This window comes from Hemicordylus capensis, chromosome 3 (genome assembly GCF_027244095.1).
Source record: "Hemicordylus capensis ecotype Gifberg chromosome 3, rHemCap1.1.pri, whole genome shotgun sequence".
Lineage (NCBI taxonomy): Eukaryota > Metazoa > Chordata > Lepidosauria > Squamata > Cordylidae > Hemicordylus > Hemicordylus capensis.
The window spans coordinates 292,589,513-292,614,728 of NC_069659.1; the positions used below are offsets into that span (position 1 = coordinate 292,589,513).

The window sequence follows — 25,216 nt, forward strand, 5'->3', positions numbered from 1 at the left end:
TCTACCAAGAGTAAAAGGGGAAGATTGTGCAAGAAGCAGAGAGAAAAAGTCTTATATTTTATTCTATTAGTAGTATGTACTGTAAAGCCACCTTAAAAGTAGGTTAGGCTTTTGCTTTCCCCTGATCTTCGGTCCCATACCTCCTCTCACATCACTACACTAGAGTTGGGAGAGGTGTTTTTTGCTGCGGGGAATGGGGTTGGTGGGGGAGGACAAAAGGATATCTTCAATAATTCACTGACAGGTGCCAGATATCGTGCAATTTGTGTCTAATAGATCAAGCGAGAACTTTAACACCTGCATAATTATTATTTGCATAAATTATTATGCTTGCAGTGAACTTGAAGCATTTCACTTATTGAGTTGTTAACAATGACTTGGTTCAGATACAACACAGAGCAGGATTGAATCCTGGCATCATACAACGTCCCCTAGGCTCTGGTGCATGCATGAGAGAAGGTAGGAGTCTACTTTTGATCCTGTCTGAGAGCAAGATTATATCTGTTAGGGGTGTGCATGGAACCAGTTCAGTTTGAGTTTGAACCAAATTCAAACTGAACCGCCAGTCCAATCAAACTGGCCGGTGGTCCAGTCCATTCGGTCAAACCGGTTTGAGGGCTATGTTTGTAAAGGAGAACCCAGTAAGGATTCTCCTTTGTAAGCAAAGGGGTGGGGGAATCCTTTAAAAGTATTCTAAGGGTGGTCGGGGGTGGGGCAGGATGGCAAGAGGGCACCATGTCGGCTTAATTGTCATTGGTGGGGCAGCAGTGGCTCCTCTATGCCCCACCGGCTCTCTCCCTGAGCAGCGTGGGCTGGTGGCAGTCTGGTTCCGGCCTTTCTGGATATGTGGAAGTCACACAATGGCTTCCAGACTCTGTGGAACTGGGCTGCCGCAGGCTGTGCTACTGGAGGGGAGGACTGACAAGGCTTAGAGGGGTTGCTGCCACCCCGCTGACAATGACGAAGCTGGTAAAGTGCCCTCTTGCCATTCTCCCCCCAGCCACCCTTAGAACACTTTTAAAGCCATCGAACCAGTCCAGATCGGACCAGGACTGGTTCAAACTCGGACTGGCCACATTTTTTTGAGACTGGTCCAGTTCATGTATGAACTGGCTGAACTGGGTCATTTCAATCTGAACTGATTCTGCACACCCTAGTATCTATCTGAACCAAGTGAGCCTTGGTTATCTTAGCTAGAGTTTCCAAAGAAGCCAAGATCTGAAGCTGGACTTGTTCTAAACCAGGACAGAAAGTAGAATTCCTTCCTCCTCTTGCATGCAAAGGAGAGGAGGGGGAGCAAGCATGCCCAAGGCCAAGGGACACAGCATAAGGCCAGTACCAATTTAACCCAATTCTAGATGGAATTGTATGGTAGGTGCAGCAAGGAAATGACTTGACTAGCAAGCCAGAGGTTGCCAGTTCGAATCCCCACTGGTATGTTTCCCAGACTATGGGAAACACCTATATCGGGCAGCAGCAATATAGGAAGATGCTGAAAGCCATCATTCCATACTGCGCGTAAAACGGCAATGGTAAATCCCTCCTGTATTCTACCAAAGACAACCACAGGGCTCTGTGTTCACCAGAGTTGACACTGACTCAACAGCACATTTTACCTTTAAAAATGACCTAATATATTTGCTTAGAATCCTTCACAAAAATGAATACACACTTGCCAGGCCAAGTATTATCATGAAAGCTTCCTGTCAATTCACCGGCTGCATATCTGTTACCTCCATAACTATCTTTCTATTCAAATCTGTGGGGGATTGTGTGCCTGAAAGATATATTACTCCATTACACCAGCATATGTGTGTATGAATGGGCTCTAACAGTTCCAAGCTACTTTGAATTATCTTTCCTATATGAAAGGACCATCTTTAATAATGTTGCTTTCAGTAAAGCAAGACTGAGTTTCAAAATACCAAGTTTGTATGACAGAGAGCTGTCAGAAGTACCAGAATTTTGATTATTTATTTTTTTTGAGGGGGGGGGGTGTTAGGAAAACTTAACACATTAAAAACTTATTTGTTAAATATTTATTTTCTCATGTGTCCAGCATCTTCTCCCAAATAATCAAAGGCATCATCACACCTTTTCAAAACTTCTGAGATGTCCAAATAATGCACCACAAATATGATTCTTCTTTTCAAGGTGCATGTTCATACACCTACTGACAAAGATTAAATATTGCTTGTATTCTATTCCCCACTTTAACTTCACCATCACTTGCTTTCCTAGTAAGTTTGCTTAGGAAGAGCAAAAACATAGTAATACAAGCAAAAAGAGGGCAGCTGCAGCGTAAGTTCCCTGGGCAGCATGCATGTCCTCAAAACATATTGGAGACCTTTTTATAAGCCCCAAGTATTCTACACATTTTTAAAAGCAATCGTCTAAGAGTGAATTTACAAGAAAATCTTTTAAAGAAATCCTATAGACCTATTCCATTCAATGGGAGGATTAGGCATGGGTTTTTATTTTGTTTTTGTTTTTGCTACTGGCATTTGGAGATGCATCATTAGGTTAAACAAAGTCTATTTAAGCATATCCAATGTAGACAACCCTACTGGGATAGAGTATAGATTACCTGAAGGCTCTTTCAAGATATATATTACTGTATCTTAGAGAAGGTATCTATGCCATTTTCAAATCCAATGTAGTCCCCTGCACCACATCTCACACTGTTACAGAAGATGTCTCAACTCTCTGCAATGGTCTTCTGTGATACTCAGGGACTGTAGCGGCAGGAGAGAATGGCATGCACTAATGTCACTCTTGATACTGCCCAACCAGTTCATTTTGCAGAGGAAATATACTGCACAAGTTCAGATGATAATCAAAACCATGGTTTAGATCAGGGATTCTCAAACTTGGGTCCTCAGGTGTTATTGGACTTCAACTCCCATAATCCCCAGCCTCAGTGGCCTTTGGTTGGGGATTATGGGAGTTGAAGTCCAATAACACCTGAGGACCCAAGTTTGAGAATCACTGGTTTAGATTGTGAATGAGCTTACAAGTCTCATGGTTCTGCACTCCCCCACCGCCTCTTCCGTACTCAAGAAGAGGAGATGGAAAGCTTCCACTTTCAGCTTTGAAATCACTGCCATTTCCCATTATGTCCCAACTCAGGAAACTATAGTTTATTCTAACAGTAGTTCATTCAAACAATCAGAATCAAACCAGGGTTTTGATTCGTTTGTTTGAACTAGTCTCAGAATAAATCAGTTTCCCAACTTCAGATGCAATGCAAAACTGCATTTTATTCAAAACTGGAAGTAGCAGCTTTCAATCTTCTCTCTTTGTGCGGCAGGAGAGGACAGGGGAGGCACACAAGCTCAAGATTGCCACAATCATTTGAACCATCATGACTGTCCGACACCACTACAGTCAACAAAATTCTAGGTGGTGGTCCAAAAAGTGTGCATTTTCCCTAGAAGAAATGCATGTTACATTTGTATATCTCTTTACACCTAAAGATATATGCATCTGTGACTTGAATAACAAGTTTCAAAAGTAGTCCTATATATATTTATCACCAGACGCATGAACGTTTATGATTAGATTATGTTACTGTTGAAACCGAGGCCTGGGCTTTGATGGAGAAAGTTTAAAAACCTCAATCCCACAAAAAGAAAACAAATGGCACCTATCACTAGAAATGCTGAGGAAAATCAAAACTATGAGAATATTTGCATTAGCTAGACAGGTCTCTCTGTTGTGTTGCTACTACAACAATGATCTTGGGAAAATAAACCAGTTTGTTCTTCATTTATTTCCCCATATGCAACATGCAAATAAGATGTTAAGCTGCAAAAGGATGCAACATAAGACTAGCAATTAGCAGGCCTCCAAGTACTTATGCTTATTTAGGGCTATAAAAACCTTGACATCTAATTTCATCTACAGAATATACTAAATTCTGTAGTAAAAACTGAATTTACAGCAAGAGGAAGAATAAATCAATCATGGTTTTTATTTTGTCCTTTCCATTTCTGTTTTTCAATTGTTCTACACAATGCAAATGCAAGTGGGAGATAGAGAAATACCTAAAGTTGTTTCCAATTGCATTATTTTTACAGGATCTGCTAACCAAGGATGTTTTGGCCTTGGGCAAGCATCTTTTCAAGAGTTTAATGCACAAATTCCAACTTTGCAGCAAAGACAAGTCCACACAATTACTTCTGCAATAAGAAAGATATACTAATCTCAGTTACAATGAAGACATAGTCAACAAAAGTCAGTCAAATTAAAGTGCCAGAATCTTAATAGCTTAACTTGAGACCTGTGAATCAGTGAAAAGGAGAGTAGCAGAGGACATACCTTGGAACTGCTCCCAAAACAATCAAGTTGGCTTTTTGTTTGTTGTTTCCAATTACAGCATTTTTCATATCTCTGTAAATCCAGAAAGAGAAAAACCCTAGTAAATTATGCTGAGGTACTAAGGGCTCAATTTTGCAGAATTTAGTTCCACTGAGATCAAGTAGTATGTCACACTATATCTAACCACTGAACAGGACCCAAGCAACAGTCCCCATGACTCTAACAACAACTTAAACCTCTAGTATTTCTCTACGCCCCAGTCATTCAAACAGCAGATAGTCATTCTCACATACTAGGGGAGAAATTAAGAAACAATTGAGAAAGTTAGATGGTTCTTGGTCATTCATAGCAAAGCCATCCAACATCTGTGTCGGACATCAAGATTACAAGATTTTGGGAAAGGACCTTGAGCAACCAACACGGAAGAGAAGAAAATTGGAAAGGAAAGGAAAGATAAAAATCCCAACTTGTCTTATATTTATGATCACACAGTTGCAGTGCTCTTTACATTGTAATATTCTCCTCTTTGGAAATAACGTATCATCTTCAATTTTTATGCTGAAGACATTTGCTGTCTGTCCCTTTCAGCCATATTTGTGATCTAAGCTGATCTAAGATCGTAAATAAACAACTAAACTAAACTGATGCAATGACAAATGTAGTACCCAAAGCTGCCCCAACCTCAGGCAACTCCTTCAGCACTCCCCCTATTTAAATATAGTCAAGAAAAACCTAAACACCTAAATGGCACAGTGGGGAAGTAATTTGCCTAGGGAGCAAAAGGTTGCTGGTTCGAATCCCTGCTGGTATGTTTTGCAGTCTATAGGAAACACCTATACTGGGCAGCAGCAATATAGGAAGATGCTGAAAGGCATCATCTCATACTGCATGGAAGATGGTAATGATAAACCCCTCCTGTATTCTACCAAAGAAAACCACAGGGCTCTATGGTCGCCAGGAGTCGATACCGACTCAATGGCACAACTTTACTTACAGCACCACACTAGCCTCTCTGTTCTTAAATGCACAGAAAGTATTTGATGGGGCGTGGGGGGGGGGGAGATCATTTGTTACCAGTTAATGAAAGCCTTTTTTGCAGAAAATAAATAGAGGAAATTGGCTGCAATGTTTTATGATCTCTAACAGCCGAATTAATTGTTGATGGTGATACAAAGATTTTTTGCTACACATGTCCCATGTCTGCTATTTGGCTTGGCAACTAAAGACAGCTTTGAACACTATGCAGAAACAACTCTTATATTCTTTCCATGCTTTCAGGCATAGAAAATTGGCAATATCTAAAGCAGCAACTTCCACATCTTCTCTATGGAAAGATGCATATAGCATCATATACACCTCTCCAAGGAGAAAAAGTGTCACTGCTTTAAATATTGTCCAAACGCATAATAACAGTACAAGTCACCTTTTCACATCTTTTTAGCACTTGCACAACACTTTAAGTTCCTATGAGTCACCAACAATCACAATTTGAGATAATAAAGATGCATACTAAATTGAGAGAGGTAGCATATATTTATATATGCATATTTTGTAGAATTAACACTTTAAAAACCCATAGTAATCTTCAAAAGCAACAAAACACACTTTTAGGTAAGTGTTTGTATACAAGAAAAATAAACTGAGTCTACTATTAAGGATAACACACAAGTATGTGCTGTGCATACAGAAAGAGTACTGTAACTGTTTAGGTACATATATTTCTATGGATTAGAGAGACCTGCTTAAAATTAACTTCCAGCTGACAGAACTACTGATAAAGAAGGATTTAGATAAGTTGATTTTGAAAGTGAGAACAAGTAAGCTTATTATCATAGATAATAAAAGACCTACCCAACTCTGTGTCCAGAAAAATTACCTGAATAGTCAATTTTAGATTTGGGCAAAGATTAAGCAGCAAACTTAATGTTTCCAATAAATAGGAATCTAAGTTTTCCTACTTTACCACCACTGCAGTTTCCACAAGAGTTGTGTGTTAGCAGATTAACTCTTGGGATAACCACAAATTCATCATTATACACAATTTTTAACCTGTATTCTCAGACACAGGGGAACTGTTTCAACAAGAAACGCATGTTTTTTAATTAAAGTACTAGAGTTTTTGCTTACACACAGTTACCACTGAGTATACAGAAGAGACTCAGTTCTCCATATTTGGCACTTTCTCATACATACTAAACAAAAGTGGGTAGCATCCTGAATAAGACCAGCACAAGTAATACTTCTGCGTGTGCATAGGGGTGGGGGAGAAGCTATTTTTGCTATGACTCCAAGGCTCACACAACCATCATGGACATAATTTCAATGGGTACAAGACTGCAGGATTAGCAAAAGGGGCTACATGATTAGAAAAAGTCATTTCTCCCTCAATGAAGAAGTATTCTACCTATTCATCTCTCACTCTGCTAGAACAGAATCTCTTATAGATCTTGGAAAGTCATATGTTGACAGTGACCAAAAGGGAAATTGCAGTGTTTTCAAGATGATGAATGAGAGTTGTTTTAGTTGGATGATAAGTTGACTCAGAGGAAGTACACTTCAAGATAACAGCTAGCAATCAAACAGCACTTTAAGCATTCAACGCCATTCATGTGCATTATCTTAGCTATCTTTATAGTTACTCTGCAGGCTAGAACATTAGTAGTACTGCTACCACCAACATAATGTAGATGGAGGTTTACGCAATTCACTGGTTTTCAGACTTAAGGTGACCTGTTGATTTCATGACTGAAGCAAGGCTTGAACTGGAAACCTAGGTAAATTAAAAAAATGTATGGCTTGTTCTACGGAAGTGTTGGAAGAAGTGTGGCCTAAAGGAGGGTTTTGAGGATTTTTAACCCTATATGGTGGAACTGCCAAGAATCAAATTATACTAAATATGGTAAAATATTAGAGAAGGATGCCATTTTCTAAAGAACAAAAATAGTTATACCTGCAGCTTTAAGATCTGGTGAGTATGCTAGGGAAGTACTATATTCTATGTACTGATAGCAGCCAGAAAGCTAGTTGAAAAAGTACAGATGTGAAGTAGTGCTTAAGAAAAAAATGATAATTAGCTGCTCTGGCAAAACTAACAAGCAATCAGAAATAAATGCACACATGTGTGCTCTAGGCTAGATTACAGCAATGCGCTCTATGTGGGGCTGCCTTTGTACCCTGTCTGGAAACAGCAGTTGGTCCAGACTGCGACAGCCAGGTTGGTCTCTGGGTAATCTAGGAGAGACCATATTACTCCTGTGTTGAAAGAACTACACTGGCTGCCAAAACGTTTCCAGGCAAAATAAAAGGTGCTGGTTATTACCTATAAAGCCCTAAACAGTTAGGCCCTGGGTATTTAAGAGAATGTCTTCTTCACCATGAGCCCCATAGCCTGTTAAGATCTTCTGGAGAGGTTCGTCTGCAGTTGCCGCCAACTCATTTGGTGACTACTTGGGGATGGGCCTTCTCCATTGCAGCCCCTGGATTTTGAAATGTGCTCCCTGTTGAAATAAGAGCCTCCCCATCTCTGGCAACTTTTAAAAAGGCACTGAAGACACACATATTCACCCAGACTTTTAATTAGATTTATGGTTTTAATTTTTAATGTTGGTTTTAAAGGATTTTAATGTTAATGATTTTAATGTTTAAATGATTTTAATTATTTAATTGAGTTAATTGTTTTAATTATTTTAATTGTAAACTGCCCAGAATTGCAAGTTTTGGGCGGCAGAAAAATATGTTAAATAAATAAATAAAATGAAGAAATATGATGTGTTAAGATATAGTTTACTGCATATTACTGCATTTACTATGTATTAGAAAGATTATTAATCTGTGAGCATATTTAAGATAAAAAAATTAATATTGCAACCATCATTTCATATTAAGTTAAAAAGTTAACAAGCACCACAAAAAGGAATGATCTAACAGAATCCAATCCTTACTTTCCAGTTCAATAATATAGCTAATACAGTCAATGTTTTAGGCATCTTTGATATGCAATTCTTTAGATACGATCTAGGCATTTTTAAAACTCTAGGTTGAATCCAAAGATGCCTCACCACATGCAGAACGTGTCCTCTGCTCATTGAAAGGCTACATTCTACCTTATACTAGAATGCTGCAATAAAAAAGTGACACTAAATTGAAAACTACTCTTGCACAAGCAGAATCATGAAACTTGCTATAGAACTTGCCTATTACAGCACTGTGTGAACTCTTGTGCAAGCATTTGTGATACAACACTAGCAGCTATTTTCCTTCACAGTTCTTCAGATTCAACCCATTAACCACCCTTCCACATCAGTAAGGTTTAACCTTGGACAATCCTTAGATAATTTCAGTGGCACAAAGCAATCAAGAACAGAAGGCATTATTATGCAAGGACACATACTTAACTAGAGCAAACACATGCACTTGCTCACATCACTATGGAAAATATATGCTGAAGCACTATATAAGTTAGGCAGGGAACCACAAATTGCCAGTAGCAACCCTAGACTTTTTTTGTCTATTGGTTAACTGTGACCCAGCACACAGAGTCATGCCTCCCCCCAACCCCAAAGTTCTCCATACGTAAGAGAAAATGAGAAGATCTGCCATTTCATAGCAGATGGAAGAGTTATCTGAAAACATAAAGAATTGAAGTGAAATCCATTTTACTTTATACCAGGTCTTGGAAAAACTAAGCAGCAGCAGCAAATTTCTCTCACTACTGTCTAGCACATCCAAAGCCTGGAGCAAAATGGATGAAGGGCCTTTCCATAAATTTTCTGCATGTACTAGGGACAAGTAGCAGCACCAGAGGTCCCTTTAAATAGCTGGCTATGGCCAGCTCAAATTTGTGATCTGTAACGTAGCTAAGTGCTGTTTATGAGTATTTGGAGAAGAGACAAAATCTGGACCTGGATCCACAGTGCAGCTTGCATTATTATAAACACCTATTTGCAATATATTCTTCCCAATGTACTGCCATCCTTTCTATCTCTCCCTCAGGTTTTGCCAAAGTAGCTTGACAATTTTCCTTCCTGTAAGACTGGCTACAGTCATTCCAACGACCCATAGCTTAGTATTCAACCAAAGTGATATCCCTCAAAAACATAGCATTTTGCAGTCTTACAAAATGTGGACCAAATTAAGTTGACAGCCTTAAAAAACAATTGTTGTAATGTGGTGGGGAGAAAAGTACATAGATATGGCTTCTGGATTGCATGTGAGAACTGTAACAAACCTAATGTGTAAAGAACTCTGGCTAAAAGCTTCTAGACAAATAATAAAAATATTTCTTTCTGAACACAGATATACAAATATAGGAGAACAGCAGTATAAAGTAAGATGTGATCCTAAACATGACAGCAGTAAACACAAAGCTATTCTAGTTAGTTTCAAAAAGGTAAGATTTTAAAATCACCTGTTCAGAGGGGCTACTTTCATTTTCACCCACCCACAAGAATCAGCATATTGGACATGTTAGCAACTGAAGTGAGAGTATTGTAATATTTTGCTATACAATATAACTGGAATATAAACAAATGCAACAGATCAAAGGCCAACTTGGTTGTCTCCTTGTTCTTTTTGTTGTACTTGTACTACTTGTTCTTCCGGAACCAAAAATGGGAATATTTCCCCTATCATTGCATGGAGAGATTGTTTCCTACTACAGACAACTCCTTATGCAGATAAATTCCATGTTGCTAATGTAAGAATCTAATAAGTATCACAAGTCATTGAAACTTGCAGAAGGCTAGTCTTCATACACACACACACTCCTCTACCATCACAAAACTAAAAGACGACAGAGAAAATTGTTTAAGAAACAGACTCCTAAAGAGCCTAAGTTTCTGAATACCAAATACACCATGTTTGGACTAAACACACTTTTGTCTTAGCATATACTACTTAGTAGACATATTACAGAAAAATATTACATGTAAAAAGCAACTCTATAAAAAAACAGTGGGCAACAATCATGCTAAGTTAGTCACAACTAAGCAAAACTGAACTCAATGAAAGCTATCACCAACTACTCTGGAAGATGCCCAATATACAGATCTCCTTTCACTTTTGGATATCTACAGTCAGTCCTGATGGATTAGTAAATATTCACTATAGAAACTTACCCAATCACACAGAAACTTCTGCTCTCCAAAGAGGTTTTTTGTAACTAAACTATACCAAACTTTGTACAACAATAGCTAACACAGATATACAACTTTCCCCACTTCTCAAGTTCTCAGCATACTTACCATAATACTAGTTACACTCTCAGTTTTCTAGAGGTTTGTGTTTTGATGTTTGTGTAGCAAGTTCTTTACTCAGTAAAGAAGTGCCTGAAGCAACTAGTCAACATATTATTGGTTCCTCATTGCCAACTATGTACTAGGACACCACAGTTAGCCCCAGCCAGAGCCCAACACAAGCTGTGGGAAGGAAAGCATAGCCTGAGCAAGTTCCTATGCTGAATTATGTCGAGAGCTGCATAGGCACCTGGAACTGTTGAGAGATCCTTGAAGAGCATGCCTCACTTGAAAATTATGGGTCAAGTTCTTTAGGGTACAGAATCCTTGGTCACATGTTCCTCATACAACAAAGTCATGTTCTCAAAGGAGAGAACTAGTTTCTCAAGTCCTAATAATGAAAACTACCTTCTTAAGTTACTGTTCATTCCAAATTAGATTTCTGGAGAACAAGGAAGTAAAGGCATTTGGAGAGAAATTAATGACAACTAGGTGTTTAAATTAAACAAGGGTGTTCAATTTGAAAATTTAAGTGGCAAAATGTTATACTCTATGGTTTGGTCTTCACTCATGCCAGCAATAAGGTGAATTTTCCAGTTTGAAAACTGTTGTAAACACTTTACTTTGCTGATAGGTTTTCATGATAGTGAACTAACCAGCTACATGCAGGCAGCTTGTCTTCAAAATATAGTTTCTTTTCCAGTACATTTATTCCATGTGGAAATTTGAAAGAGCTTGAGTAAATCTATATCATTGTAAAGCTACCACAACTATTATAAATACAATTTATACAAAACACAAGGGCACAAACATGAGTTTTCCTTCATCCACCCAAGATACAAACAGGTGTGTGCTGGCTGAATTGTTTTGACAATTTAGACCATTATTCTGTTTACATGTGTGACTCCAGACTACATTTGCAGCTTTGAGTACACACAGAATTCTGCTTTTTTCTTTTTACACTTGCAAAATCATTCCACATTCTTTTTTGCATCCACAAAATGTTTTGGTATATAACTATACAGAATAGTTATGAGCAAAGTTTGCAGTACTACACTCCATTTCACAGACCCTCAGGTATGAATCCTAGAACATCTTTTTATTACCTTCAATAGCTTAGAGGTTGGAGATAAACAGATTGTTTACCTGTAACAAGTTATCTTTCTGGTGAACCATGTTCACTCACAATTTGAGTTCTGCACCTGTACAGTAACACCTGCGGAAGAATTCCAAGATCCGTGAGGCGCTCTTCAGCATCACAAAGTGCACATGGTGCAACCGTTATTTTCAGCGGGAGACCATCTTTCTTCTCAGTTCCTGATCGGCCACTGCGATGAGCAAAGAATGTGGATTGACAGACTCAAGTAAGTCTTTATTACTGTGGAAGTATCCTAGCAGCGGGGTAGGCCAGGTGGGTGTTGTGAGTGAACATAGGACACCAAAAAGATTACTTGTTACAGGTAAGCAATCGTTGAGGTGAGCCACGTTCCCTCACATCTTGGGTGATTAGCGAACTTACCTAGAAGGTGGAGGGTGCTGGGTTATGTTTAGAGCAGTTTTTAAAGAACTACCGAACCAAAGTTGGCCTCTACCATTGAGCAGATGTCCACAGCATAATGTCTGACAAACAGAAGATCTGAAGGCCACGTGGCCACTTTACAGATGTCTTTCATGATGATACCCTACATGTGGGCTGCTGACGTGTCCATGGCTCTAGTCTAGTAGAATGTGCCTTGATAACCTTGAAGGAGGCTTTACCTGTTGCTTCTTATAGCACATGAAGATGAGTTCTATGAGCCAGTGGGATTGTCTTTGTCTTGAAAAAGGTTGTCCTTTGTTTCTTAGTTTGCTGGTTTGTCTAAATGATTTTGTCCTATCCATGTAGTGTAATAGAGACCTCCTGACATCCAACAAATGCATGGATTTCTCCAGAAGAAATAAGATAGGTAGGTGGTAGAATGTCCTGATTTAGATGAAATCTGGAAACTATTTTTGGACTAAAGGAAGGGTCTGTTCTCAGAATTACGTTGTCCAGATAGAATTTAGTGTGAGGGGAATCAGCATGAAGTCTGTTAGCTTGCTGACTCTCCTTGCTGATGTTATGGCAACTAGGAAGGCAACTTTTAAGGAAAAAGATCTGAGGGAATCAGAGACAAGAGGTTTGAACAGTGCTTCGATAAGTGAAGACAAGACAAAAGAGAGACTCCATGGTTCAATAGGTGGGAAGAGGTTATTTATATATTTGAAGAATCTCTTAGAGTCAGAATGGAGAAACACTGTGCTTCCATCCCAGCCCAGGTGTCTTGCAGAGGGTGCTGCTAAGTGAACTTTGAGAAAAGGGTTTGAAAGTCCAGGTTGTTATAGATTAGTAAGGTACAGAAGGATCTGATGGACTGACACATTTTAAGGGTCAACGCCCTTGGAAGCAACAAGTAATGTAAAACATTTCCAATTACACAGGTAATTCTTCTGTGTTGACTCCTCTCTTTCATTCAGGAAGACAGTATCTAATTATTGAGCTTCCAAGCCATTGGGACGAGTTCAATACCTGGAGGCTGGGATAGAAGACAGCCTGCTCCCTGTGAAAGAAAGTTTTGGAAAAGAGGGAATCGATGTTGATGACCCTGAGATAAACACAGAAAGATGGGGAACCACGGCTGTCGGGGCCACCACAGGGGGGCGGGGGGGAGTAGGATGCACCGAGTCCTTTCTGCAGAATTTTGCTCGTGATCTTGGAGAGCAAGCGGGAAAGGAAGGAAATGGTAGAAGTAGTGTTTTGTCCATGGCATCTAGAAGGCATCTCAAATGGAGTTCTTTCCTACACCCATCCTGGAGCAGTATAGTTTGCATGTTGTTGTACTTCATTGCAAAAAGGTCCATCAATAGGGTTCCCCAGATCGGAAAAATAACAGGTTTATCTTCCACTCGTGTTGTTGGAAAGGGTTGAAGTCTCTGCTTAGTGCATCTGCCAGGGTTCTGTCTATACTATCGATGTGCAGGGCAAGCGGTGTGTAGGGTAATGGCTTATGCTCCACTCCCACAACTGCAGCACTAGGTTGCAAAGGGACCAAGAGACTGTGCCCCTCCCCTTGACAGTTGAGAAAAAGGCAAATTCCATGCTCGGGATTATTAGGAAGGGGATGGAAAATAGAAATGCTAATATTATTATGCCTATATAGAAATCTATGGTGTGGTCACATTTAGAGTACTGCATACTGTTATGGTCACCATATCTTAAAAAGGGTCTTGTAGAACTGGAAAAAGTGCTGAAGAGAGCAACCAAGATCGGGGCCTGGAACATCTTCATTATGAGGCGAGGCAAGGCTACAGCATCCGGGGCTCTTTAGTTTAGCAAATAGGTGACTAAAGGGACACAAGATAGGAGGTGCATAAAATGATACATCAAGCAGAGACAGTGGACAAAGAGAAATTTTTTCTCCCTCTCACAATACTAGAACCAGGGATCATCCCATGAAACTGAAGGTTGGGAAATTTAAGACCAACAAAAGCAAGTACTTTTTCATACAGCACATAGTTAATCTATGGAATTCTCTGCCACCAGATGTAGTGACAGCCACCAGCCTGGATGGCTTTAAAAAGGTCTTAGACAAATTCATAGAGGGCAAGTCTATCAATGGCTACTAATCTGGTGTCTATGGGCTACCTCCAGTCTCAGAGGCAGGATGCCTCTGAATACCAGTTGCAGGGAAACAACAGCAAGAGAGAAGGCATGCCCTTGCCTCTTGCCTGTGGGCTTCAGAGTCACCTGGTGAGCCACTGTGTAAAACAGGATGCTGGACTAGATCGGCCTTGTGTCTGATCCAGATGGGCTGTTCTTATGTTGTAGGTATTTGCCATTACATTGTCTATCAGGATCTGGACTACTCAATTCTTTAAAAGGAATAGGAAGGACTTTAGGGCATGGAATATAGCTAGTAATTCCAGGAAGTTTATGTGAAGGGATTCTTGTTCTAATGTCCATTTACCTTGGGCACAAAACCCTCCATAGTGGGCTTCCCAAACTTTCACCGTGAGAGACAAAGTTGGAAGCTTGAGAGGGAGTCTGTCCTGGTCCACCACTGTAGGGATTTTAGTACAGGTGATGGAAGTGACAGACACATGTTCTGACTGTCCAAGTTTGGTGTGAACAGCAACAGAAACCAATTTTGGGGTCAATGCATTCAAAGTCTTGCATGGAACACAGTAGCTGTGCATGAGGCCCTGAAAGACTAGCGTATCCTTATCTTCTGGACATCAATAACCATTCATTCAGGTAAGGGTAAACTGAGATGACCGGTGTCCTCAGGTGTGCTATGATGGAGCTGACACATACATCATAACAGCACAGGGTGCTGTTGAGTGTCCAAATGGCAGGGCCACATACTGGTAAATTTGTAGACCCAGTGTGAATCTTAAGTACTTCCTGCATTCTGGCCATATTCTCACATGGAAATAGGCATCCTTCAGGTCTAGCATCATAAACCATTCTTCCCTCATTAGCAAGTGAAGAAAGCATTGCAAGGAGATCATTCTGAATTTCCTGGCTTTTAATATTTGTTTAGGTTGCATAGGTCCATAACAGGACCGAGACCTCCATCCCATTTGGGCACCTGGAAATATGTTGAATACGCCCTTCTCCCATCCTACAAGGGGACAGATTCTATCGCCCCCTTCTCTAGTAAGGACAGCACTTCTTCCACTAAAGCAGGAATTGAGTGTGTGTATTTTATCCCTGAATACAGGGCAGCTCAAAAACCCAATGGCATATCATGATTCAGTCTCTGAAAGGTGTTTTACCGTGCTTAAATGCTGCATAGTGATAGCGGCAGATTTAACTAGTGCTCTTTCAAATTTCTCACATAACTCTTCCAGGTCCTTTAATTCCTCCTTCAGATTGTCCCAGATAGAGTAATGGTACTTTGTCATACAAACCATGTAGCTGGATATTTTAATGACCAAGCATGATGTCGAGTGAAATCTGCACCCCGTTGCATCCAATTTTTTCCCTTCCTTATCTATCAGGGTCAAGTGCGTTCTGTCTGATTTACTGCTAACAGCATGATCAACCACCAGCAAATTGGGCTCAGTGTGCTTAGGGAGGAAAGGGCAGGACTCCCACTGTATCCTATAAAAACGTATTATGATATATTATGATGTAGAGGCTGATGCGAGCGTTCCAGCACACTTTTGCAAAATTGACGAGGACATACAGCACTGGAAGAGATGCTGGCTGGGTGCTGTGTTCCCTCTAAGGCATGCATGTGTGTGCACGCTCACATGGTTTTTATTTATTGATTGATTGTTCAGTTTCCATACCACTTTTAATTAAAATAATCTCTGAGCAGTTTACAGTATAATCAAAACAATGCACAATTAAAATACAAAGGAGTACTTTTGTATGTGGTTCGGAAACATCAGTTGGTCCAAAATGGTCTCCGTGGTTTCTCTGAGATACCATATTATGCCTGTTTTAAAGCAATTGCATTGGCTACCAATAGGTTTCTAGGCAAAATTCAGAGTTCTGGTAATTACCTTTAAAGCCCTAAACAGATTATTATAAATATCTCTATTTAAATGTTTTAAATAACCTATATAAAACAGTAATATACAACACACAAAGCAGAAATAGTAAAACATACTATTTTCATTTTAAAGCCTAGATGAAGAGCCATGTCTCTACTTGTTTCCTAAAAACTGTCATAGAGGCCAAGGAGCAGATGCCAGCCAGGAGAACATTCCAAAGCCTCGGGGCAGTAACTAAGAAGGCCTTGCCCGCATGCTCAACAGCTGAGCCTGTCACACTGTCAGCACACAGAGCAGAGCCTCCTCCAATGAACTTGTCAAGCCAGCAGAAACCTTTGGGAGCAGGTGATCACCAGGTATCCAGGGCCCAAACTCTTAAGAGCTTTAAAAGGTCAAAACCAGCACCTTGAATTGGACCTGGAAACAAATTGGTAGCCAGTGCAGCTCTTTCAGAATGGGTGTAATATTACTGCAGAAGGCAGTTCCAGCGTGGTGTAGTGGTTAGAGTGCTGGACTAGGACCAGGGAGACCCGAGTTCAAAACCCCATTCAGCCATGAAACTAGCTGGGTGACTCTGGGCCAGTCACTTCTCTCTCAGCCTAACCTACTTCACAAGGTTGTTGTGAGGAGAAACTTAAGTATGTAGTACACCACTCTGGGCTCCTTGGAGGAAGAGCAGGATATAAAATGTTAAAGAAAGAAAGAAAGTGCTGGCTGCCAGGTTTTGCACTAGCTGCAGTTTCCGAATATTCTTCAAGGGCAGCCCCACATAAAGCATCTTACAGGAATCCAGCCATGACGTGACTAGGGCATTGGTAACTGTGGCCAGATCTGTCTTCTCAAGAAAGGGATGCACCTGGCGCATTAGCTGAAGCTGTACAAAAGAACCTCTGGCCACCGCCTCCACCTGAACTTCCAAAAGCAGAACAGGGCCCAGCAGTACTCCCAAGCTGCACACGTGCTCTTTCAAGGCAAGTGCAAACCCATCCAGAACCAGTCAAATCCCTTCATCCCGATTGGCTCTCCTACTGACCAACAGCACCTCCATCTTGTCTGGATTCCATCTCAGTTTACTAGCCCACATCCAACCCATCAAAGCCCCCAAGCCCCGATTCAGATCATCCACTGCTGCCCTACGATCAGGTGAAAAGGAGAGAGCTGACTGTCATCTGCTTATTGCTGACAATTCTGTCCAAGTCCCCAGATGACTTCTCCCAGTGGTTTCATGTAGACATTGAACACTATGGGGGAGAAGACTGAACCCTCTGAGACCCTACAAGCCAATGGCCAAGGAGCTGAGCAGCAGTCCCGCAGCAACTTCAGAGTGCTCTTCTTCTCTTTCAGGTGATGTGTGTGGAACCAAAGAGTGGTGAATGAGCTCCAGATCTGGTTCAGTTAGGCAAGTATGAGCTGGAGATATTACTTTCTACTTTTCAGTGGGACACTAGGAGCTTTTGGCCTCTTGAAAGGAGATAGTGGGTGATATAGAGATCTGTACTATCTCCTTCACCTGTGTTACCATATGATTTTGATGAATACAGGCTATGGAAATCTATGAAACTCAAAAGTGAACTAGAAGAAGCCACTGTAAAAACATAAGTTTACTCAGACAGCATCTTCTGCACTGTCTTCACAGGCCTGTAGGGTCTCTTGCTTAGCTCTCTGGGAATTTGTCTTAAAGGAACATTATTGTGAAGACAAAAAACCTCCTTACACTATATGATCTATCACCTAGCTTCTGGTATTGCAAGGTGATTTCCCAATAGGAGATAGTCTTTATTATCCAATAGTGCATGCTGGCATAAGAAGTGACAAAACCATGGGGTATCAAGTTTGACAACTTAGATTTTCAAATTCAATTCACTAAGAAGCATCTAGTTGCCACTACATTCCCCAAAATGCCACCAAGTTTGCTGGAGGCTTTTCTGGATTTCTAACCCACCTATTTCCTGTTCTGATAAGAATCTCTCAGAGAAAGACCAGGAACAGGCAAGAGAGTGCTGCATGGGAAGGTTATGGGGCAAGGTCAGGATATAATGAGCAGGTTCCAAACCAGAAAGCTCTAAAAAGACTGAACCACCGATACTGGATGTTCCTTCTCCTTCAAGTATCATCAAATTATATTCTATTAATTTTTTGACTCAGATGCTAAAAATAAGCATGTTTGAAACTGAGCAAGTCTTTACTCATCCGCTGCTTCAACTTCATAAAGGCCACTGAAGTAATCTGATGCTTATACAGCAGGGGTGAGCAAACCTGGCCCTCCAGCTGTTGTTGAACTACAACTCCCATCATTCCCAGCCGCAATAAATCGTGGCTGAGAATGATGGGAGTTAAAGTCGAACAACAGCTGGATGGCCAAGTTTGTCGCCCCTGCTGTATAGGATGGTTGATTTACAGCAACATTCATATATTTCCTGAACAATATGCATACTACCTGGCTGCTGTAACAGTTGTTTTTTTTTAATTAGTTTGCAGCTAACAGAAGTCTTTACACAACCCAAAACTGTTCATCATGGAAGTTATGAGCACTACAAAATTATACCAGCTTAGAAGGTATAATTTATTAAAAGATGAATGTGGGTCTGTCTGTATACATGCAAAGATATTAAGCAAGGTCACTTTCCTGAGGGTCAAGTGTCCAGAACTTACCAGAAGTAAGGACTGGTTGTTGAAAAGTAGTACTTAATCAGGAGAAAGAAGTCCCTATACAGTCATAAATGCTCATAATGCAAGAACTCAACATATAATGCTGAGCTCAGAAAACTGGAGGGCATAAAAACATAAATACAAGGTCATCTGTATGGGGTCTGTGGATGACCCTGGTGAGAAAAAGAGGGTGGTATTTCCTGGATCCTAGTGCCTGAAGTATCTGAGCCTTTTTGGAACAGGGCAATTTTTTCATAGTTTTTGCTAAGTAAATCACTTTGAGACCTTCTGCCACAACCAAAGAACTACTAATTTTATGTGTATTTACATAGTGCTTTTCAACAAAAGAGAATGGAGAAGAGACAAGAAGGAAGTTAGCAGAGGAGGGCATAGAGAGGACACAGGAATGAGAAAGCCTTGAAAAGTAGTGGTGGCAGCAGCAAGCAGGCACACACTAGTGATGTGCACGGACCAGTCCAGAGGCCATTCTACAGGCCGCCAGACCGATCTGATCATGGCGGTTCAGCCGTTTGAATGCCGGGGTGGGGGTTCCTTTACGGGCAGGGGGAGGGTGTACTTACCACTCTCACCACTTTTCCCCCAGCGACACACATTTTTTTTGTAAGCATTTGGGGCAGTAGGATACCTCCCTGCCGCCCTTTCCCCCTCTCGGCAGCAAAAGGCTTCAGAAAGCCTTTTGCGCGTGCACACGTCGCACGCGCACATCACGTCTCTGCAACATGCCAAATGCTTTCTGAAGCCTTTTGCTGCCAAGAGGGGGAAGGGGTGGCAAGGAAGTATCCTGCCGCCCCAAATACTTACCAAAAAAAGCACGCCAGCAGGGGGAAAGCAGCAGGATGGGTAAGTACACCCTCCCCCCCCACCCTTAAAGGAACCCCCACCCCAGTGCTGGACCGCAGCTCCGCAGCTCCATGCACATCCCTAGCACACACAAATGTGCAGGAGAAAAGGGACGGAGGCTGGAAGGGGATGACATAGAAACAAAGAAGAGCAAGAAGCCTTGAAGAGAAGCAACAATGGCAAACATACACACAAGCATACATGGCACGCTTCAGGCTGCTCTGCCCCAGAGTCAGGCAGCCTGCCAATGAGAGCAAGCTGGCCGCGTGCAGCACTGACAGAGCTTGCAGTTGGCCGGGTTCTGTCAGGAGGGCTCAGGAGCAGTCATGGAAACAGAGGACAGCTCCAGAGGAGAAGCAATGGCAGCGGATGACTCTGGAGGAAGCATGGGGAAATGGACAGGAGCAGGAAGCTCAATTCGGCATATAGCTGAGCCGCTGTCAAGTACCACCTAGGAATAATTGCAATGTTCTACCACTTGACCTCAGAAGGCACTTTTTCAACCTAGGAAAACGGTCTCTCAGTGTTTTATATTCATGGTTCAATTTAAAAGATAAGGGAATGTTTTAACATGTTTATATTAAATTAATCCTTCATTTTAAAATAAAGTTGTTTTTAGAACACTGGATCCAGACTAAGTCCCATCAAAATTAATGAGAGTTAAGTCATTACCAACTTGTTTCATTAATTTCAATGTTGCTTAATTATGACTTAGATTAGATCCTGCCACTTACTATAAACATACACTTTTTTAAAATGTAATTTTAATCCATCCAGGCACTCCCATCCCAGATATAGGTGAGAACTAGTATGTGCAATAGACCAAGGAGAAGGTTTCCATCATGCTTAAAAGATAAAGCAGTGGGTGTATATTAGGTAGTAACCTACAGTTCTTTAAACTGCCAAAGGCAGAAATGTTAGTTAGGATGAGATTTACTACAAAAAGATATGGCTGCATTCAGCCACAAAATGGCTTATTGTTACAAGAACAAGCCACAGTGACCCTCACATTCACATGTCTCCCTGCTCCCTCCAGAAGTAATCAGAGGTTTCTGGTTCTAGTTAGCTACAAACCAGTTTGACACTATATCCAAATGTGGTAAAGTGAGGTTTGTGCAAGCCATGATTTGTCCACAAGCCAGAACTGGATATTAAATAATGGTTTGTTGCTGCATCTGAATAATTAGTGGCCAAATAAATTAAATCAGTAACACCTACTACTACTTAAATACTGATTTTCAACAAAAGTTCTCAAAGTGGTTTACATATAAAATAAGGTGGTTCCCTGTTTACAGGAAAGGGTTCACTATCTAAAAAGAAACACAAGGTCGATACTAGTAACAGCTATTGGTGGGATGCTGTGCTGGCTGTTGGACAGGGACAGTTGCTTTGCCCCTGCTAAATATAGCTGCCACCTCAGAAAAATCAACTAATACGCTGTTACACAATGCATTACTAAAAGAAAGCTTTTATTTTTACACACACACACACACACACACACACACACACACACACACAGGCAAGAGAGCAGAAAAGTGTATAGTACTTACATGACACCTTGCAGAACCTTCTGAGGATCCGGATCAAATAGTCTGTCAACATAATGGCGACTGCTAGCTGTGACTTCCTGTAGGCAAAAATATTTATAGTCCATCAATTTGTTATAACAAGTTTTAAACATCCAATGAAGAAGAATCCCATAAGCTTGCAACACTAACAACAACTGCTAGGACATTTCCCACAACAACACACAAAGGTTGCTCCAATGTCAAATTGCCGACCTCCTTGCTAAAATATATGACTTATCCCTGCAATCAGGCTCTGAACCGGAGGACTGGAAAGTAGCAAATGTAACACTGATTTTCAAAAAGGGATCCAGAGGCGATCCAGGAAATTACAGGCGAGGAAACAAAGGATAGGGATAAACGGGGAGTTTTCACAGTGGAGGGAAGTAAGATGTGGGGTCCCCCAGGGATCTGTACAGGGACCGGTGCTTTTTAATTTATTCATAAATAATCTAGAAGTAGGGGTAAGCAGCGAGGTGGCCAAATTTGCAGATGATACCAAACTCTTTCGGGTAGTGAAATCCAAAATGAGTTGTGAGGAGCTCCAGAAGGATCTCTCCAAACTAGGGGAGTGGACGACAAAATGGAAAATGCGCTTCAGTGTTGGCAAGTGTAACATGATGCACATTGGGACGAAAAACCCCAACTTCAAGTATATGCTGATGGGATCTGAGCTGTCGGTCACTGATCAAGAGAGGGATCTTGGGGTCATGGTGGACAGCTCGTTGAAAGTGTTGACTCAATGTGTGGCAGCTGTGAAAAAGACCAATTCCATGCTAGGGATCATTAGGAAGGGGATTGAAAATAAAACAGCTAATATTATAATGCCCTTATACAAAACTATGGTGCAACCACACTTTGAGTACTAAGTACAATTCTGGTCACCACATCTAAAAAAAGGACATTGTAGAACTGGAAAAGGTGCAGAAGAGGGCAACCAAGATGATCAGGGGTCTAGAGCAGCTTTCTTATGAGGCAAGACTACAACACCTGGGGCTATTTAGTTTAGAAAAAATACGACTGCGGGGAGACAAGATAGAGGTCTATAAAATCATGCATGGTGTGGAGAAAGGGGATAGAGAGCAATTCTTCTCCCTCTCACATAACACTAGAATCAGGGGTCATCCCATGAAATTGCCAGGAAATTTAGCACCAGCAAACAGAAGTATTTTTTCACACAACACATAATCAACTTGTGGAATTCTCTGCCACAAGGTGTGGTGACAGCCAACAACCTGGATGGCTTTAAGAAGCGTTTGGATAACTTCATGGAGGAGAGGTCTATCAACGGCTACTAGTCGGAGGGCTATAGGCCACCTCCAGCCTCAAAGGCAGGATGCCTCTGAGTACCAGTTGCAGAGGAGTAACAGCAGGAGAGAGAGTATGCCCTCAACTCCTTCCTGTAGGCTTCCAGTGGCATCTGGTGGGCCACTGTGTGAAACAGAATTCTGGACTAGGTGGGCCTTGGGCCTGATCCAGCAGGGCTGTTCTTATGTTCTTAAGACTGAATTCACTGTTGATTTCTAGGTAAAGAAATCAAAATTACCTTTAGCAGTGACAAAGTGAAAGTACTACCGATTGTACTCAATTTCTGTAGGAAATATAAACCTACACCAGATTTTAACACAAACCTTTTTATTTGTTTATTTTATTTATATACAACCTAGTACAAAAATCTCAAGGTGGTATACAGAATTAAAACAAAATATAATATAACACATTAAAATTCATAAAAATATACAATAAACATTAAAATTTAAAAGTTTAGTCTCAGTTGAAGTCTTGGGAAAATAGGTATGTCTTCAGGGTCTTCCTAAAAACAAACAGAGAAGGAGATGCTCTTATTTCAACAGGGAGCATGTTCCAAAGCCCTGGGGCAGCCACAGAGAAGGCCCGGTCCCGCGTTGGCGACAACCGAGTTGGTGACAACCACAGCTGGACCTCTCCAGATGATCTTAGTAGGTGACAGGGTTCACAACAGTGAAGGTGCTCTCTTAAGTACCCTAGACCTAAGCCATTTTCTTTTTACACATATCCTGGAATACCTAGTCAAATACAGCAGAAATATATTTATTATCTGAATCCAAGGCTGGGTTTTTCCCCCAAGTTATTTTGTGTTATAAATGGGTGGAGGGCATCTTAAGTTCAGGTATCTCTTCCGTTTGGGTAAATATAAAGCCCTAAACAACTTAGGCGACTAGCTATTTAAGAGAAAGTCTTCTTCGCACATGAGCCCCACTGCCTGCTAAGATCATCTGGAGAGCTTCGCCTGTGGCGGTTGCCAACTCATCTGGCGGCTATTTGGGAATTGGCCTCCTCCGTTGCAGCCCCTGGACTTTGGAATGCGCTCCCTGTTGAAATCAGAGCCCCCCTAACTTTTAAAAAGGCACTGAAGACACACTTATTCACACAGGCTTTTAATTAGATTTATAGTTTTAAATAATTTTAATGCTGTGTGTTAAATGTTTTAATCTCTTACGTGATGTAAACCGCCCAGAGACGCAGGTCTTGGGCAGTACAGAAATAAATAAAATAAATACAGGTATTATCTATATTTAACCTCTTTTTTTTTTAAGGCGCCTGTCTTTAATTCAGAGTCATTTTCTATTCAGGTAAATACAGCAACAATTATTATACTGTTTTCAAAGTTCTTAGATTAACAAAACCTAGTGCAATTCAAGTATTAAAAACTCTCCCGTATGCATATTTTCTGCTTCAAATAATAGATATGGGATTATATTCTAAGGAGCACAAGCAGAAGGAAACTCAAACAAGCAAGTTTTCTGGATTCTCTTCAGCCCAACAGCCCCTTGCAACCCACAAATATCCACTCCTGAGGGTCAGAGGATCCTCTAGAACAGGGATTCTCAACGTTGGGTCCCCAGATGTTACTGGACCAACTCCCATAATCCGCAGGCCCAGAGGCCTTTAGTTGAGAATTATGCGAGTTAAAATCCAATAACATCTGGGGACCCAACGTTGAGAATCCCTGATCTAGAACAAGACTGTATGGAGAACAGAAGGAAGGAAATCTCTATACACACACACACTTTATTCATGCATGAACCACTTAGAACACAACCCATGAAGAACTAATTCAAGAGCTATTTATGTATAAACATTTTCAAAATTCATTTATTTAGAGGCATATTGTATTGCAAAGAAAGTAGTAACTTAATTATTGTTGCTTTTCCACAAGATTTTAAACGTCTCAAATGTTATTTTTAAATTCCCTCGACATTTTCACTTATCTGTTTTCTTTCAGAAGCAAGGTCCATTGATTCAATGGAACTAACTCCCATGCAGTTCCAGGGCATTGGAGATAAGAGGCGGCATATTTCTCCAAATCTTTGCTCCAATAGCTCTTCTTTGTGGTTGTGTTTAATAAGGTTACATTAAGAAACAAATCTAACCAGTTCTCCCAATTATGGACCAATAGGCACAATCTTGAAATGTAAATATAAAGTTCCAAAAGAAGAAACCTATTTAACAAATACGAATTACACAGAAAATTCATTTTCTTACCAAAAAAGCACCATTAGAATGATAAACCTTGGGGTGGGGGATTACAATTTGTAGTTTTAAAATGTGATTTTAGTCTGGACTTTTAACTGGTTTAACTTTATTAATCTTTTATTCTACATTGTACCCATTTTATTAATGTTGTGGAGGGATGGGGTAAAAATATTTTAAATAAATAAAATAATAAACCCTGATAAATATTGCCCACAATTCAAGTTTAGCTTTTCTTCCTCTTTCGACATTCAATGTTGACAGAAGCCCTATTCAGACAGTACGCCGTGTGTGTGTACAGGTGTCTGTACACATACACATATATGTCTGCGTGACTGACTGCACGCACACTCATTTTAACTAACTTGGGTACAGACTCCTCAAATGCAGATAAGAAATCTACAGCTGTGCATGCATTGAACATAAAGTATGTGTACAATCTGTACAGGCATGCATTGTACACAGATCATACATGCACTGAACATATCTTGTTATTAGGGCAAAACTTATCCATAGAACTTGCTAAGTGAAAGCATGTATAGCAACCCAATG

The 25,216-nt window shown here is 40.7% G+C and overlaps 1 protein-coding gene across 3 annotated transcripts in view; it reads right to left on the bottom strand.

Moving 5' to 3' along the window:
• ARMC8 (armadillo repeat containing 8) overlaps positions 1 to 25,216 on the bottom strand; it is a 126,455-nt gene that overhangs the window by 98,053 nt on the left and 3,186 nt on the right. For 2 of the 3 annotated variants that reach the window (XM_053313094.1, XM_053313093.1), the window contains exons 2-3: positions 21,137 to 21,213; positions 4,321 to 4,392 (exon numbers count right to left, since the gene is read on the bottom strand). In XM_053313094.1, the coding sequence (XP_053169069.1) occupies positions 4,321 to 4,392; positions 21,137 to 21,213 (149 nt within the window). The remainder of the gene's footprint in view (positions 1 to 4,320; positions 4,393 to 21,136; positions 21,214 to 25,216) is intronic. The other variant, XM_053313095.1, reaches the window with a different exon arrangement.